Source organism: Phymastichus coffea, unplaced genomic scaffold, assembly GCF_024137745.1.
Source record: "Phymastichus coffea isolate CEN01 unplaced genomic scaffold, Cenicafe_Pcof_1.1 PCOF00058, whole genome shotgun sequence".
NCBI classification, from domain to species: domain Eukaryota; kingdom Metazoa; phylum Arthropoda; class Insecta; order Hymenoptera; family Eulophidae; genus Phymastichus; species Phymastichus coffea.
The window spans coordinates 374,157-392,886 of record NW_026706869.1 but is presented as its reverse complement, the minus strand read 5'-3'; the positions used below and the strand labels follow the sequence as shown (position 1 = coordinate 392,886).

At 45.1% G+C, this 18,730-nt stretch overlaps 1 protein-coding gene across 1 annotated transcript; it reads left to right on the top strand.

Moving 5' to 3' along the window:
* The first annotated feature begins 342 nt into the window (after positions 1-342).
* LOC131666276 (serine/threonine-protein kinase SMG1) lies at positions 343-18,633 on the top strand. Its single transcript, XM_058938796.1, has 26 exons — positions 343-507; positions 1,159-1,449; positions 1,548-1,780; positions 1,875-2,127; positions 2,189-2,318; positions 2,389-2,961; positions 3,032-3,493; positions 3,569-3,887; positions 3,953-4,109; positions 4,173-4,497; positions 4,584-4,790; positions 4,877-5,061; positions 5,131-6,547; positions 6,608-7,511; positions 7,604-7,792; positions 7,873-8,354; positions 8,427-8,708; positions 8,789-9,012; positions 9,074-9,586; positions 9,676-9,949; positions 11,903-12,484; positions 12,553-13,211; positions 13,273-13,984; positions 14,170-14,743; positions 14,815-15,813; positions 15,890-18,633. The coding sequence occupies exons 2-26, from the start codon at positions 1,211-1,213 to the stop codon at positions 16,072-16,074; spliced, it is 11,079 nt and encodes a 3,692-aa protein (XP_058794779.1). The 5' UTR covers positions 343-507; positions 1,159-1,210; the 3' UTR covers positions 16,075-18,633.
* Positions 18,634-18,730: the final 97 nt, after the last annotated feature.

Here is an 18,730-nt window from a genome sequence, read left to right as displayed (position 1 = left end):
TTATGTCATTTACTAATGAAGTCTTAGAAAAATTTAAATTACCTGTTATCGACCCATATCATAAAGAGAAAGAGGAATAAAAAAAAACGAAGGTATGCTGCTGACTTCAAATGGTGTAATGTTCACGCGGATTTGTATCGCGGAGGACAGATTCCTCTAGATAATTGCATGGGAAGTCCTCTGAAACACCATCCGTGTATTGTGTTCTCCTGATGTCATTTAAATATAGCGCGCAATCGGGATTCTGGACAATTGCACGTGTGCGCAGTCGCAGCGTTATAAATTTTCAAAATGGCGGAAATGGCAATCGTGGCTACTGCATCAGGCGAACTGTGCGGATCGGAACATACACATGTTTGTCTTCGCACGCGCGACTTCGTCAAGGAACGTTTTACTATACGGTTATCATTGATTAGAGTGAGTTAAACAAGGGCAAAGTCTCCTTATTTATTGATATACCGTGATCAATTTCAACAACTAGCTATTAGAGAGCAAGTCGCAGTAAAGGTAACAATCTCGCTTTATTTACAAATGCGTCAACTTTCTCATTACTTCCAAATACGTATTTTATTTTTGACCTTCAATAGGATATTTAACAAATCAGTCGCAATTTCCAAGTATACATTACTTATCTATGGATTTGTCCATCACTTATTAAAATTTTGAAATTGCACGTGTTTAACAATTTACTCATATTACTATTCACTGTACCTATGTACCTTCATTTTTCATACAATCTATTTTGGATTTTTTTATTTTTGTTTTTATATTATTCCCAAGTATTATTCAATTACATCAAATAAAACACTGTCAATGCTACTTATTTTGTGCTTATTGTATTCAACTTTCAACGGTTACAATTATTCATTTCAATTTCAAAATTCAACTTGTTTCGATATGATTTCAATTAATTTATATTAATTTATATTAATTATATTGATAATTAACTTATATTGATATATATATATATATATATATATTATCAATATTTATTAGGTTTTTATTTTACTCTAACCTTTAAGATGCTTCATCTAGAAAATATATAAATATCATCAGCATTAAATTGATATATTCTTTATTGAGAAATTGTATTCTAGCACTATATTTTTAAAAATGTTCAATTGAACAGGAATAAATTCATAATATTTATCTGAATAGAAGTACGCCTCTCAGGTGTGTGGATAATGTCATCCACCTGTCGAGCAATGTAATGAGTAGCTGTGGAAGTACTAGCATTAGCACAAAGCTAAAGAGTTCTAGAAACGACAATAACCATCAGGATTCAATAATAGCAAAAAAACAAGATGGCAAAGATATCGAGAATATTGAAAATTCTAAAAGTTACAGCTCTAACGACATTTTAAAAGTTCCAAAGACAACTGTATTTATCTGTGAAAGAAACTCTAGCAATCACTTGGAGGACTATAGTTTTCCAAGATTCAAACAAAGGTAAAGTTTTTTTTCTTTTATCAACAAGTATAATAATAATTTTGTAATAATAATATGTAATAATAATATTGACTGAAAGATTATTCCATTCTATTCAGATCTTGTGGTGAATTAAGAAATGAGATTCGAATGGCTCGCGGAGGTATTAGTAGTGAACGTGGTCGAGGTGGAAGTGGGAGCAGCGGTGGTTCAAAGAGTCGAGCATTTAAAAAAACAGTTGATCAAGATGCAAACGCAGATAGTTGTTACTCCCATCCACCATCAAGACCAAAATTTCAAGAATCACTGAAAAATCAAGAAAATAAATATTGTGATGATAAAAAAATTAATGGTAAAACAGAATTTTGTATTCTCAACCATTGAACTATTGTCTTTTTTCATTGATACTATTTGTATACTAAATAATAAAATAATGCACTTTGCAGAGGATTCTAGAATATCAAAGCTTTTAAGACGTCTAAGCAGAGAAGATGATTATGACAATTTTTTGGTTCTTTGCAAGCAACTGCAAGAAGGCATTGTGGCTCCTGAAAATCAAAGATATATCAAGCGTAACTTGGATGTTATTTGCGATAACTTATTAGATATTATGCATGGTGGCTTCAGTCTTGATACTAAACATCAAATTACCAAGTGTTTAGGATATCTTGGTTACATTGCAGATCAGGATTTCAAACGGTAAGAATTTGAAACCTTAGGATTATGAATATGAATATGAAAAATGTTATTAATGTTGTAGATTTATGGATTGGTTATTCAATAAATATTCTGCAGAGCGAAAAGATGATATAAAATGTTTACTTATGAAATCGTTTGGAGAAACTTTGAAACTTGATATGGAAGCACCGAAATACAAAGATCATTCTATGGTAAGAGATTCATAATTAGCTCACTTGAGATTATCGTTAATAGAAAAAAAATATTGTCATAAATTTTCAGGCAATGATGTCACAATTGCAATCTGCTCTAGAAAATGTTGATCGTCCGGAACTTCTCATCGCTACTGTCGATTCGATTCTTTTGATAACTGATGTCTACCCAGAATGTTTTACTGATCATTTTCGTGACACAGTAGATATTCTTGTTGGCTGGCACATTGATTCTACTCAACAAAAATCAATAATCTCCTACGCGAGTCGCAGCTTACAACGCTTACGCAATTTTTGGATAGCCGATTTACAGTTTACATTAACTTTATTAGGGCAATTTCTCGAAGATATGGAGAGCTACGATGAAGAGCTATCACTACCTGGCTCTGGTAGAAGTTCATCTGGAGAAGAAGATGCCATTCCATGTCCTAGAGATTGCATACTAAGAATTACTTCATTGATATCTGTTTTTAATACGGTATTAAAATGCATTGAGGACCATATGAATCCAACTTCTTTACCAAATATACAGTGGTCTTTTTTAATGGATTGCCTTTTGAAAATGTTAAAAACGGTTGTCAAAGCTTTGGAACTGGATGATGGAATTGAAATTTTCAACGATAATGAGTTAGGACTGTCACAGGTGAGAGATAAATTTGATTTGCTATAAAGAGCAACGATCTTAACTGTAACTTTTTGATGCGGTTTTGTAGGAAAATACTGAGAGCATTACTAGATTCATGAAAAATATGAATCTCTCTCAAAAGAGCATCGACACTTTGTTGAAAAACTTGAACAAAGACGATGAAATAAATGAGGCTGGCCTTGCTAAATTGATAAAGTCTTTAAATCTGAGGAAGTGTGGTGATAGAAAAAACATTAAATTCAATGACAAAGAGACTATTTCGAAAGATAAAGAAGAATCATTAATTAATTTACTCAAATTCATGGATTTACGTCATAAAAAAAGTTCGGATTTATCACAAGAGAAGGAGGAATTGATCGTCGTTGCCAACGAGTGCACGTACTTGTTACTTGGACATTTGCAAAACAGAGTTTCTAAAAGCCACGATATATTGTATAAATTTATTGACCTCCAAATTCAGCGTGTAAATATTTTTTGGGACGACACAATCATATCCATGCTGAACACTATCTCTAAAGTAGTCAGAGAGGTATTCTTTGTAACTGTAATTATAGTTTTATACTGATTAGTATACAAAATCTAACCTGCTTGATTGTTATATTAGGTATCGGCGAATCTTCCTTTGGATTTGGTACACAGTTTGCTAGGAAAAAATTCAGAATTAGTCAATTTGCGCTTTCGCAGCAATATTGGTATTCAGAACGCAGTTCTAAATGTTTATCATAGCCTATTGAGTCTGAAAAATATTCCTCTTCTGCAAGAGGCATATCGCTATGTTCTTGGCGATCTTGAAAATGCCTACAATACAATAATGCCTTTGACTGAACCACTTATTCCTGATAATCCTCTGACAGATTTGCATTATCAGAGGAGACATGCCGAACTAGTTTTGATATTTTTGTTACGTGCAGTTTCTGAAATAGGCAAGTATAAATGGTAAAGTATATTGGTTGAGTAATTTATTTATTTATTTATTTGTTCTTTCCAGCTAATGCAAGCAACTCGATTATTGGTATGTGGGCATTAAAGCCTAGCATTTTAGAACTCTTAGCTGTAAAAATGAAGCCGCATGACGTTACATTATCTATCGAAAGTCCACTCTTGCAATACCACATACTATTTTTACTCTACAATCACTGCTCAAGGTGAGAAATGAAGCGATACAGTAATTTATGGCAATATAATTTATGATTATTTTGAAATTGCAGATACAACCACTTTGTGCCAAGTTCAAATTTGATAACAGGTGCAAGTGCCTGTCGACCTCTAGATTTGTTTCCCGGTACATTGGAGGTACCCACAGTGTCGCCAACCAGTGGACATTTGTCCGTGATATTGAGTCTTATCGTAAAAATCATCGAGAATGAAAAACTACCAAAACAAACTCTATTACTGCAGCTTAACTGGATTCAAGAAATTTTTGTACAAGCTGAAAACTATATTGGCAAACTCAGCAAGACTGAGGAGTGTAGAAAAATTATTCGCAGTTTAATCGCTTGTGGGGCGACCACCAATCACAAGATTTCTCTCGTGGTTAGTAGTGTATTGCTTGAGCTTGAAATCGGTAATTATTTTTTTACACAAGTAGATTAACGGTTTTTCATTGCTTTTACAATTAGGTCTGCAAAAATATCGAGAGTATTATGAAATCCAATCAAGTTTGTTGGTCTGACGAAGAATATTGTAGCATTCTTGATTTGATAACTTTACATTTGACAAGTTTCGACAAGACTGTTTGCGAAGCGTATAGAAATCTTTTAGTACACATTCCACTGAATATAGTAATAGCGAGAGTAAATAAAGCAGGCCTACTCTCCGACAACAAGGTATGAAGCATATCGAACTGTAATGGGGAGGTGGGATTAGTCCAGGGGCAGAGGATTAGATGTTATCTAGCTGTTTTATCTTTCAGAAATCTCGCTACATCAAAAACTACTCGGCCGAGTCATTGATATTGGCCCAGAGACTACATATGCGCAGTAACATTGGGGAAATGCAAGCCCAGCATTTTAAGTCGTACATGGCTTATTTGTTGCAAGAAAATCAATTTGATGCATTGGGCCTGTGGGAACTGTTTAGTTTGTGCTGGCCAACCATGTGAGTAGTCTAGCGAGTAGAATAAGCGAAATTCGAGAAATTTTTAAAACTCTTCTTTTACTCCTCTAGATCGGATAACGAAACTATGGCTAAAATGTACGAGTTAGGCTTGGCTAATCGTTCGGTTCTGTTCTTTTGGGCTGGCTTCGAGGCGGCGCAACATTGCGTACTGAACAAGTTGCGTACTCCGCTGGGTAAGCCCCAAGAGACTTTCACAACAATCGAGGGTGCGCTGAAGATGTTGGCCCGCGAGATATCTTGTCCGGGAACGACGACCACGACGGCGGCAAGCGGAGAATCGTGCTCACTGGACTCTCAGCTGCAGGAGCATAGCCGCGTACGGCTGTTCATCGATTTCTTGGAGCACCTCGAGCGTGTGATACACAATGCGGCGGAGGGCTGTGCTGTCGCGTTGCCGCCGCTGTCCAAGCCCGTACGCACGTTTTTTCATACCAACCGGTCGACTTGCCGCGAGTGGCTGAACCGCATCAGGTTGGCCTTGTGCGTGGTCTCGTTGCACGCCGGTCTGGCAAGCAGTGCCCTGCGGAACGGCCAGCGGTTGCTCGACGACCTTAGCGCTCAGGGTAATTGCCAGACCGCGGAGTTTGAGCGAGCAGCCCTCTGCACCGCGCGCGCCATGGTCATGCTGTCCGAGGCCGAAGCACTACAGGGCCTTTACGTTTACGCGAAGGACCGCGACCGCAAGTTCACTTGGCTGAAAGCCGCCGTAGAGGAGGCCGCCGGCAAGTACGAATTAGCCGCCGAGAGTTATCACCAGGTGCTGGCCGAGCTGCAGTCGAACGGGCTGGGCAGCGCGACCGGCCAAGATTCGCCATCGACACCGAGTAGCAACGCGGAGGCCTGTTTCCCCGAGTCGCCGGCCAAGGTGACCGGAGCCGCCACCAGCAGCGGAGAGCTTGCGGAGACAACTCAAGTGGCGGCCTTCTGCATGGAGCGTCTGGTCAAGTGTTACCGCGCAGTCTGCGACTGGAAGCGTCTTGAGCAATGGAAGGTGCGTGAGACCGAGATCCTCGAAGAGAACTCGTGTCTTCGCCGACAGCTACCGACCAAGGGTCTGGTGCTAACGCCCCAGCAGACCACCTGCCTGCGCAAGTTTGAGTGCGGGGAGGAGTTGGCGTTGCGTGAGCTGGCCGACTGGCAGCTGCTTAACGTTGAGACCGACTCGGTCAGAACCAGCTGGAGCAGTGCCAAAACTATGGCTGAGTGCTCCAATACTCTGACCAACATCGCCATGAGGATTCACGTGGATCAGATGGACGGTGGCAGCGGCGAGCCCCCCGTTGACCAGGACCTCGTCAGCAAGTGCATGAAAGTGGCGGCCAAAACTCTGGAGGAGAGCCTGCGAAATTTACCCTCGGAGTACTTGAACGAGGCGATACTGGCCCAGTATTCGGCCGTTGGTCTGCTGAATCTGCTTAAGTACGAAAATAGCACTGTCGGTGCAAAAGTCTTTCAGATCTCCCAGGTAAGCAATGAGTAGACAAGTAAACAAAAGGCAATGAAAAACTAATAAACGATGTCACAGGTGGACAAGCTCGGTCTGCTAGACTCAAGCGTGCTCACTCAGATTCTCTGGTGGTCGGACTATTTCAAGCGCAGCGACAAGAGTGGCGGCTGCTCGCTTAGCGAAGTCAATGGACTGCGCTTGCACGTAGCGAGAAGTGCGCGCAAAGAAGGAAACTTTGCCCTAGCGCGCCGCGAGCTAGCCAAGTACTTTGCCATCTCGGGGCTTGGCGGACCAGGTCAGGATATCGACGATAACGCCGGTGACGACGATCACCATCATCGTCGCTTCCAAGCCGTCGTCGATGGGATTATCGGTTGCGGTAGTGAGAGCCTCCAACCTATTAACTGGACCAAGGACAACATGCGGGCTTTTCGAGAGATGTCCAAGTTGCTCTATAATATGAACCAGTGCGAGGAAGCAGTGAAAGTGTGTAGCGTGACGGCCCTGGGCATCTCTAGAAGCATCGTCGACAGCGGCGAGCAAACGTTGCCGGAGGTCCGCGAAGTCGGTACCAAGGTGTTGCTGACTCTCGGCAAGTGGATTCAGCTGGACGCTAAGCTCGACGACAACCCGCAGCTCGATGAACTGTTGTACTTCGAGTCGCTGCACAACGACGGCCTCATGGCTAAGCTGTTTGGCAAGACCACCGAGCTGATTCCCGCTGCCGACATCATTGTTGGTAAGCTCGTGCAGCTTGGCGTCAATCAGTGCCCGGACCTGCCGACCGCGTGGTCCAACTTTGCCGCTTGGTGCTACAAGTGGGGCCGCAAGATCGTCGACCACTCCGGCAGTGGGCTTCTTACAGACACCGACAAGGCTGCCATCCAGTCGCTGCTCCCCGTTGATATCACAGAGTCCGACCTAGATACCATTTATGAGATTTTGAGTCAGAAGAATCATGCCGCGGCTCTTGAAGATGAAGGTAAGTCATCTACTATCTGCCAGTATCATACACACACACGCTCATGCGCGCGTGCGATGTATCTCGCTAATTCCGACAATTCCAACTTGTAGGTGACATTGATACTAACGACATCAATCCCTTGGAGACCATTGAGCAGCTTTTGCGCAGCGTTCCCATTTTAAGTTGCGCAAGCACCGATCATTTAGCTGTTTTGGAAAACGTGTGGCGGCAAGCCGAAGCTAGAATTTACGCTTATTACGAGCTTTCGGCAAACGCCTACTTCAAGTATCTGCAATTAGGTAAGTATAGCATCATCGCGATCGATCGCGCTTTTTCTTTTCTGTTACTCGGCAACTTTTCATAATCTGAATTTCCTCAGCGAAAGACGCCAATAACTGCGAGACCATCACGGCAACTCTTCGCCTGCTTCGCCTTGTCGTGAAGCACGCGTCCGAATTGCAAAACGTTTTAGAGTCTGGCCTCTCGACGACCCCGACGAGTCCCTGGAAGGAGATCATCCCTCAACTTTTCTCACGTCTCAGTCATCCCGAGAGCTACGTAAGAACCAGGGTATCGGAACTGTTGTGCCGTATCGCTGAGAACTCGCCTCATCTTATCACCTTTCCCGCGGTTGTCGGAGCCGTGTCATGTGGACAGATGACAAGCCAGTTGCAGTCTAATCATCGACATCAGCAGCAACAGCACTTTGAGAAAGACAACGCCGATGAAACTGTCGATATGGATTACTTTTTGGGCGAAGACCTCGACTGCCAACCAGATCCCAATCAAGTTTCCATGGATGCTTGCTTTGTGCAATTGGCAGACTGCTTGTCCAATAGGATTCCGGACTCGGTTGATCAAGTAAGCAATGGCGCATTGAGTTTAGTTTTTAAAAAGTTTCGTGATATAACAATAACAAAAATATCGCTTAAGGTGAAAGTTCTGGTGAAAGAACTGCGAAGGATAACGTTACTATGGGATGAATTATGGCTTGCTACTCTCTACCAGCACCATTCAGATATTTCAAAACGTTTCGAACAGCTTGAGCTTGAAGTGCAAAAAGTTCAGGACAATATATGGCTTTCAAATGAAGAAAAAGAAACGCTAATTGCCGAAAAGCACAGGATTATTATGAAACCCATCATTTTCATTTTAGAAAATCTGTACTCCCTAACTTCAGTGTCTCCAGAAACTCCTCATGAAAAGTATTTCCAGGTATTTACAATCTCTCGTAACAAAGAAATAAGAAAGAAAGAGAAAGGAAGATAAAAAGTCTATGACTTTAATTGTTGCAGGAGAAGTTTGGGGCATGCGTTGAACGCGTTATAGACAAACTTAAAAATCCAAAGAATCCGTCGAGGCCTCAGACAGCCGCTTTACCACTGAAGCAACTCGAGAGCAAATTAGCTCAAAAAATACACAAACGCGGGGCTTATTCATTGTTGATGTCAGATATTAGTCCAATTTTAGCCAATTTTAAGGATACCTGCATTGCGATGCCTGGAATTTCTACCTCAAAGTTAGTAGTGAAAAAAAAATGTTACAGTTATTAATTATTAATTGCGTATGCATAATTTCAGGATGATTACGATAAAATGTGTGGAGAATAGTGTTCAAATATTGCCAACGAAAACTAAGCCGAAGAAGCTAATGTTCCGCGGTTCAGACGGACAGGTGTACACGTATTTGTTTAAAGGCTTGGAAGATTTGCATTTGGACGAGCGAATAATGCAGTTTCTGAGTATTTGCAATACAATGATGTCGAAAAACAACGACAAATCAGCGAAGAAAGTGTACCGCGCGCGTCATTACTCAGTGATACCTCTGGGGCCGCGTTCCGGCCTCATACAATGGGTAGACGGAGTGACGCCGCTGTTTGCGCTTTACAAACGCTGGCAGCAGAAGGAGAGCGCGATGAATGGTAAGGGCGGTGGCGGGGTGCTGCGACCATCGGAGCTCTTCTACAGCAAACTGACGCCCTTGCTCAAGGAGAAGGGCATAGCCAGCGATAACAGAAAGGAGTGGCCCCTTTCCATACTGAAGCAAGTTCTCGCGACGCTTATGGCCGAAACGCCCAAAGATCTCTTAGCCAAGTAAGTTGAGAAACGTTGGTTCGATTCGATGCGCTGCTGTTCATTCACTGGAAAAACAATCCAAAATAATTGTCGCTTGCGTGTTGCAGAGAAATTTGGTGCAATAGCTTGAACGCCGGAAGCTGGTGGCAGGCCACTAAGAACTATTCCTACTCCATGGCAGTAATGTCGATAATTGGCTACATCATTGGCCTGGGCGATCGTCACTTGGATAATGTCCTCGTCGACCTCAACACTGGCGAGGTCGTTCACATCGACTATAACGTTTGTTTCGAGAAGGGTAAAACTCTGCGTGTGCCCGAGAAAGTGCCATTCCGTATGACCCCCAACATCAAGACTGCTCTAGGCGTCACCGGAGTAGAGGTGAGTAACACGCGACAATTCAATGGCAAATATTTTTATTTTAAGGAATATTAAGCGTTGACATGTCTACATACGAAGTGTGTATCTGATGATAAAATATGCGCACTGATATGTACAAGCGAAAATGGCAAGTTTCAAACGAATGAGCCGGGGGTTAGTGTGATCTCAACAAGCGGTGCATTGTGTGAGTTGTTGATTGGCGCAGGTTGTTGAGGGAGAAGTGATGTCGACGGCGAAAGCGGCCGTCTCGTCGAGTTCTCGCTTCGTAAGCTCGTTCTGCTTACAAGGGTAATTCTTGAAGCTGGAGTTGTAGTCGTTGTAGTCGGACGATTGCAGCCGCAACAGTCGGTGGAAGGCCCTGCGAAAGCCCGAGTTCTTCCAGGCGTAGATGATAGGGTTGACGTAACTATTGCTCATGGCAATGGAGAACATCACGCGGTAGACCGTGGGACTGAAATTGCGCCTCAGGTCTATCACCTGAGTTACCGCTAGGATCACATAAGGCAGCCAACAGATAGAGAAGCAGCCGAGGATCATCAGCACCACCTGCAATCGCTTGTTCGTCAATCGATCGTTCGCGATGATTTACTTTGGCTTGCTTACCTGAATGCTCTTCCGGTGGTCGACGTTCACAGAACTCCTCGTCTTCAAACGCTGCGCGTGGCTCTTGGCCTCCTTCCAAATTCTCCAGTAGAGTAGAATGATGCTCAGCCATACCGTTATGAAAAACGGAGCCATTACTGTCGCGATTAAGTATCTACAATAGAGTAGATTAGAGAAACGGGCAAAAAAGAGAAAAGATAGACAGATACCTGGGCACAACGCTGATGAATTCGCAGTCTCTCAACGCCTTGTAGCCGTAATTGTTCCAGAAGAAGATGCTCGAAGAGAGGAGCAGAGCGCAGAGCCAGTTGAAGCCGATGGTGGCGGAGACCAGCCTCTTGGTCACGTACTCCGGGTACTTGAATGGATGAACAATGGAAAGGTAGCGGTCGACTGCTATCGCCGTCAAATTGAGGAAGCTCGCGCAACAGCCGCAGGCCAGTAGCACGAACCTGTGGCCAAACATTGTCTTTCTCTCTCTCTCTCTTTCTCTTTCTCTTTCTCCCTCTTGCACTCGGTTTGCACGAAGCGCGCACGTCATGGAAAGATTGTAACGTAACTAATCGCCAATGCGGGGAATTAACGACTGACCTCAAGAGGCAGGTGGTCTTGTATCGACCGAGGCTCGTGCTCAGGAAAAAGAAGAGGTGGTAGAACAGCGAAAAACCGACCACGAGGTCGGACAGCGCTAGGCTCACGATCAGCCGGTTCGACACTACATTTCTCAATCGGCGGCTCAGCCGAACTGCGAGGATCGTTAGCACGTTGCCCATCACTATGGCCACTAGCATCGCAACGTCCACCAGTACCCAGCACAGGATCATCGGCCTCGTTGCCATGTCAACATCGGGCCTCAAACTTTTTCCAGCGCACCAACGTAAACGATTGTGTCAGTCAATTATATTCGATCCTATGAGAGGAGAGCGAAAGTTACCTTGAAGCGGGTACTCCGTCGAGACTGTCATTGCCGTAGCGCCGAGTTTCGAGATATTCCACGCGATGCATCACAGCGAATCCCAGTTGACGATTGTATACGTGCAGGTCGCCATCGATGTCTGTCTCCCACTCCCCGCATCTTCACCCTTTCTCCTACTCCTGACTCGCGATAACTGAATTTTCGGCCAACTCGTCCGCTTCTTGTGCTTATTTGGTCTTCTTAGTTTTTTACACCGCGAACCGGTAGGTGTTGTTGATATCCCTGCCGACCGTTGATCGTGTTGCGAACTGATTACCAGTGGAGGCTATCTTCGGCTCTAGCCTGCACCACCGATCGCGATTGTCATCGAAATAAGTCGATAGGACGTTGCAGTCCCCATTATACTGACAGGGTGCAATGAACGCTGTTCGTAGGGCATATTCCGCGTGGGCTGCGAGGCGACGCTGCGCGTGATGCGCCGTGGCCGCGAGACCCTGCTGACCCTGCTGGAGGCGTTCGTGTACGAACCGCTTGTGGACTGGCGGGCTGGCGGTGACGGCGGGGCGATCGGCAGCCTGGCGCGCCAGGGCAGTCGCGGGACGGCAGAAGCGGGCGCAGGTGCGCTCGGCGGGACCGGGACCGCGGTAGCCAGCCGCCGGCAGCAGCTCGAGCACGAGCTCACCCAGGCCATGTTCGCGGTGCGCCTGGCCGAGATGCGCGCCGAGTGGCTGGCGAACCGACAGGAGCTCGCCGCCGCGTTCCCAGTCCTGGCCCAGCGCCTCGGCTGCTGGATCGAGCTGGGCGAGGGCGCGCGCCACTGCCAGGAGCAGCTGCAGGACCGCCACCGCCAGTTGGCCCTGGTCAAGGAGGCCCAGGCCATGGGCAAAAGCCACGCGCTCTACAGCCTGGTCAAGCGCTACAACACGGCCAAGCGCGCCCAGGATCTGCTGGAGCAAGCCAAACTGGGGCTGCAAGAGCGTCTGGACGACTGCCACAAGCACATCTCCAGTCACAATGTGAGTATCCCCGAGCGCCCATAGTCGGTAACGCGTTCGCCGAGCTGATTTATCCTCTTCTGCCGCAGCTGGCCTTGAGCGCCGTGCGAGGCGGCCAGCTGGGACGCTGGATCAGCGAGCTGCAGGCCTGCGGCGGTCAGGAGGAGCAGCTGGTGTTCGAGCTGGTGAAGGAGTTCCTGCAGAACGCCGGCCAGAGCCAAATGATCGCGCAGTGCGAACAGTCGGAAAGCGAGCTGGGCCAGCTGGCGATGCAGCAGTCGGTGCTGGTGCGCAGCTGCCTGGATCTGCTCAGCCAATACTCGGCCATCTGTAGTCTGTACCCGCTGAGTCACATGGCCCAGCACCGCTCGCTGGCCTACGCCGGCTGGGCGGGCAAGCTGCTGCTACAGGCGGCCTCGTTGTCCGCGGGCAGCTTGGAGGCCTGTCGCGAGGTGCTCGGCCAGCTGGAGGCGCTGGCGGCACCGGCACGCCCCGGCAGCCCACGTCTGCAGCGTACCGTGGCCTTCTCCTACCAGGTTCAGGCCATCTTGGGCGAGGCTAACGACAAACTGACCAAGGCCTACGAGCGCATGATCACCGAGGGCTTGCCGGACGCGCTAGCGCGCATCGACAAAGCCCACCTGGACTCAAAGGCGCAGATCGCGCAGTTCCTGCGCAGCAAGGAGCAGGGCGCAGACAAGGCACTCGAGTGCGTGACCGTCGGCGCACTCTGCGCCCTCAACAAGAAGTAAGTCGATGCTCTTGGCCCTGTGCGTCTATGACCCTCATCGATTGACTCTCTGTCGCAGGTACCTAATGATGGAGGGTGCGGCCAAGTGCGCCGGTGACTGCCTGGTCGATCTCACCTCCCGCGACGGCGACTGGTTCCTCGACGAGATGCGACTCATGTCGTCGCTCATCGTCGAGCTGCTCTCTCTACTGCCGTCCCTACTGCCCACCGACGACGGCCACGAGTGTGCCGATCCGAACGTTCGTCTAGTCGTACGCTGTCTCCGCAGCGCCGACTCCATTCACAAGGGCCTGCAGGAGCTCAACTACAACTTCCACACCATCATACTACCCGAGGCCACCAAGACCATCATCACCGAGGAGCCCACCGTCATGCGGATGATCAACGAGCTCGACGACGTCATCGCCTCCACCGGGTTCTCCCTCATGGAGATCCTCGAGCAGCTCGAGATGCACATGAGATTCACCATCATGGAGATGGACAGCCCGCACGCCATCATGCAGAACATTGTCGAGTCACTAAGGATTCGCTTTGAGGCTTTGCTCTCACGCCCGGCGGACTTGCAAGAGCTTAATCAGGAGGAGACCCTCACTGCCGGGCAGATGCTCCTTATGGGCTTCAATGGCCTCTTCGAAAAGCTGCAGATGGAGGGTAACGCACTTATCAGCACCCTTAGCTCTGTGGAAATACCTGCAAGCTGGAAGAAAATCGACCAAGTCAGAGAAGCCAAGGACATGACTGCACCTATCTTTAACCAAGCCGCGCGAGAGGTATGTCTTTTCCATTGTGGCCAGCTCTGAACTGAAACATCGCGCCTTGAGAATCAAGTCATTTTCTTTTTAATTTTGTTTTTATATACCGATGCACTTTACTATAGGTCGGTTTAGAGCTACCTCAACAACTCATTTTAAGACTAATTGTGCTGTAATTGAATGAATAACCGTGTCAACGTTAGGTGCTAGAGGACATTTTCCTGGTGAAACGGCTGTGCACCATTCAGAGGTTCTTCTCCATGTGTCGCGAGATCGCCGCGGCTTTTCGTAGCGAGCCCGCAAGTGTATTTGAAGGTGGCTTGTCCGGTGTCTACAGCGATGAGCAGCTCAACAAGCCGATTCGCTTCTTCACCGCAGACTATGTGTCTCGCCAGTTGATCGGTGTCACCTCGCAAAGTCTTGCCATTGCTTTATGCTTCCTACTGCAGCGCATGGGCTTAAATGTCAGCACGGAAATCGAGCAGCGGGATATTGGCGCGGAGAGTAAAGTGCCTCTGGAAGAGCTTTGTCGAAAGGCCCTCGATATCGGTCTGAAGAGGGGCCTATTTAACGGTTCCGCTCTCGCGCAAGCCAACGCGCTAAGCAGCGCACTCGAGAGTAGTTGGCGAAGGATGCAAACTGCCAAAGCCACTCAGCAAGCAGTGGAGGTCGCCAGAGCCAGTGTCCAGAGACTGCAATTGCAATTAACCGCCCACTACTGGCTACATGAAGACTACCTACTAGTCGGCTCCAATATCAATCTGATTAGTCCACTAAGTGAGTATCCCAATCCTACCTCTAGCGTTCCATACTTCTCGAGAAAGCTGACTCAACTTGTACTTGTGTAGATCGGGCGTCGTTCATGCTGGAACTACGCAAGACCGCCGCTGCTCTATCCAGTTTGCAGGCTAGGGTGAACGAGGCGCGCGAACAACAGCAGAGCCTGGTGCAGAGCGCGGTACAAAGACTCAAGTGGGCCGCCGGCGCGAACCCTGCGCTCAGCGAGGTGATGGCAGCCTTCGACAATGCAGTAATCATCAGCTGCGAGAAACTGCAGCGACAGGCCAACCTGTCCGGTTTGGTGGCTAGCACCTGCAACTCGATCCTACACTACGAGGCGATACGCACGCGCACTCAGGAGAGCCTGGCCAACGACGCCAACTTCGTGAAGCTGGTGAAGCACTGGGAGGAGAGCTGCGTATTGGGCATGAGCCTGACCATTACGGTGACGCCGGTGGAGGAGGGCCTTGTAGAACTGCTGCAGAACAGCAGCAGCTCGGCCGATGGCGGTAACATCGACGCCAACTGGCTGCGCCAAACAGAGAAACTCATCTCGGAGGCTATTGTTGAGGCGCAGAAGAAATTGAAGGAACGCCAGGAGAGTCTGGCCACGGCGCAGCAAACGCTGCGCGAGCAGGTGGCCCTCTTGCAAGCTATCGTCGCTGAGCACCATCGCCTCATGAACGATGTGCGGCTACCGCTTCGCAGCATGGCCAAACAACAGAGCCTAGTGGGTCTGCGGGACTTCTTGCTGAACTACCGTTCGTGTACGGAGAGCCTTTCATCCACCGTGAAAGAGCTAGAGTCTGAGAATCTGGAGCCGGCGCGGGCCTCGCTACTCAAGATGGAGTTGGAGGTACTCGCCGTTAAAACACCTCAACTCTACGACGAGCTGCTGTCGTTCGCCAAGCCGCCCGCTGCCGGCGGCGGTGAGTCGATGGCGGCCGAGGCGACGCCGGCCCCGCCCACGATCACAAGTAGGGCCAAGCTCGTCAGGCAGGACAGCATATGCCTAAGCCCTAGAAAAGGAGTGCCGGCACCAGCTCGTGACCCAACCACCGGCAAAGGTAAGATAGTGGCTTTTGATCTTAACCCCTACCCCTCTCAAATGGTTCATCCCTATTTTGTTTTCTTCTTTCGCAGCTGTGCAAGAGCGCAACGCTTACGCGCTGAACGTGTGGCGCAGGGTGCGCATGAAGCTCGAGGGCCGCGACCCCAACCCTAATCGCAAGTACTCGACTGCTGAGCAGGTTGAGTACGTGATACGCGAGGCTCAGAGCATCGAAAATCTGGCTCTCCTCTATGAAGGCTGGACGCCATGGGTTTGAGCGGCCACGTGGAATACGCCTTGCACGGCGTCCTGGAATTTATAAAGCATGCGCAAATCCACGATAACGAGCCAAGCAACAGTTACTCAGCCAGCCAGTCGGTGTCTCTTTTTCTAGAAGAATGTCAAAGCTATCGACCAAGAGTTAGATAGGCGAACAAGGGACAGCAGAAGGAGAACGAAGCAGTCAATCGTGGCTTTAGCCACACGCTGCTATTGCTGCTGCTGCTGCCGCCGCTGCCGCTGCTGCCATTGCTGCTATACCGTGATGCCTCATTTAACTGGCGGCTTGACCAACGGCCAGTCCATCAACCTGCGTTAATCTGCTCACCGTAGATGTCTCAATTCAAAACCTCCCCTTCTCCCTCTTTCTCAATTTCATGAAATAGTCAGGAGCCTTTCGACCTTATCGAGACGTACAAGCACCGAGCAGAACCTAACGAACAAACATTGTTATTCAATCAATTCGAATAAACAACAATTGTAAGAGGGAACAAGATTGAAGCGACGTTTTATCGACTTTATGAATGGATTTTGACAACAGATTAGAATTTGCGTTAAATAAATTGCTTGGGCAAATCAAAATATTCATACGCATCTTGCCCTTATCTCAATTTTCGTTTTTGTCCCATTTATCCATTTAATATTATTTTTATCATCATTACTATTACAGCTACTACGACTATCATTATTATTATTATTATTATTATTATTATTATTATTATTATTATTATTATTATTATTATTATTATTATTATTATTATTATTACTACTACTATTATTGTTGTTACTACTATTACTGTTCTCTCTGGCTATAACCACGCTCACAGATCTTACTGACTCTCGGCCATTATACTCGATGGCAAGATATTTTTGCAGATTTAAAGATAAATTTTTTCAATGCAAACGAGTGACTATTTTGAAAAATAATGACACATGGCTTTTATCGTCACTTGAACCGGGACAACCGAAATTATATAAAGAAGAATTCATTTGGGACAATGTTCGATATCAAAAGCTCATTTAGGATGTGGATATCATATGGGTAGAAGAATCTAGGCCAATAGCATAATAATTAGCGAAAGTGCGACATTTATTCAAGTTATAATGAAAATCTTCTCGAATTACCTTGTTTGATATTCAATTAGATTACGTAATTTATACTCCGGTTTATGTGTTGATTTTCTGCAGAAAGTTACAAAAATTTTTAAAAATTAATCAGACGCATACAAATTTTGATGACCTAAGAAATTTTTAATCGTGTTTTTGATAAAAATGTTATTATATTAATTAATCGTGATCGCGGAAATTTAATCCAAATCAATATTATTTTTCATTAATTTTCGCAAAATCATTTTTTCATTGAAAGTATTTCCAGATATATTATATTTATATGAAAATTAAAAAACAGTTTGATTGCCACGTGACTCATAATGAGCATGATTGTTTCTATTTAAATTAACTGATTTTATATCTCTAAAAAAACACTACTAAAAGATTAATTTTAAAAGATATATTAACCCGATCTATTTGATGTGATGTATACTTCAAAATCAGCGTCGCAAAACGATTACGTTTTGACAGTTATTATTGAAAAAATAAATTATTTTATTTCTAAAAATATATAAGGATAACTTGAAATAGATAAGCTTTTATGCGTAATTATTGTAGAAACTATAGGATGCAAACGTCAATTTTACAGTAAAAAAGTTTGTGAGAAACATTGCTTATTTTTGCAAGATGTCAAAAATTTGACCAAACCATTGTACGAACAAGAAATTTTTGAAAAAATCCTTACATCTCGTATAAGAAGGATCCGAGAGTTACATATAAGTAGTATAATTTTTTAGATATATTGCAAGTACAGCGGGTTTTCAAACAAATTAAAAAATAGGGATATTAACTGTTGATTAAAAATCAAAGCCATTTTAAACAGCCAATAATGTGAAATAGCTAAAATTTATAATATGCTTCATTTTAAATAAATGAAATTTTGACACGCGGAAGAATTCAAATTAATAAATTATTTTTGTAACTTGAGTACAATTTTTTAATTTATTTGGGTATAAACATTGATTCATATAAATTAATTTTTTTAATTAAATTTTCTATCTTTTATCGATGATTTTTTGGTAAACTGTCATTCGACCATAGCTGTTTATTTTATGACATCACGTTTATGCTAAGGTGACCGTATGTTGAAATCTGGTACATTGAACACATGTATAGATAATTTCAATAAAGATAAAAAAATATGTATGTAGCACTTGCTAGTCACAAACACTTTTCTCCACTTACCCTTAATTTTCTTATCACGACTCGACAAGGATGACCTTTCTGTAGGCTTGTTATTTTTCCCAATGTTGCTCATTGACAATTATACTTTTTCGTAAGACTGTAACACTTATAGAATAACAGTAACATCCAATTCATCAGCTAATCATGTTGTTTCACTTGCATGTTATTATCGTATCCGTCAGAACATTATGTTAAAGGAAATACTAAAAAAATAATCTAAATCATGCTCACAACTTATAAGTCAATTACGATCAATTGCAAACTTTTGTCCTCCTTCAAAAATGGATTAAATTCATATTCTTGAATAAATTTGTTACTTAGTTAAAATAAAGAATAGAAAAATATTTTTGTAGATCTTT

Excerpts from the sequence above, each read along its gene's own strand:
- LOC131666276 (XM_058938796.1), top strand. The coding sequence starts at position 1,211 with ATGAGTAGCTGTGGAAGTACTAGCATTAGCACAAAGCTAAAGAGTTCT. Across the intron at positions 2,128-2,188 it reads GCAGATCAGGATTTCAAACG|ATTTATGGATTGGTTATTCA; the intron begins GTAAGAATTTGA and ends TTAATGTTGTAG. Across the intron at positions 8,355-8,426 it reads TTCCGGACTCGGTTGATCAA|GTGAAAGTTCTGGTGAAAGA; the intron begins GTAAGCAATGGC and ends ATATCGCTTAAG.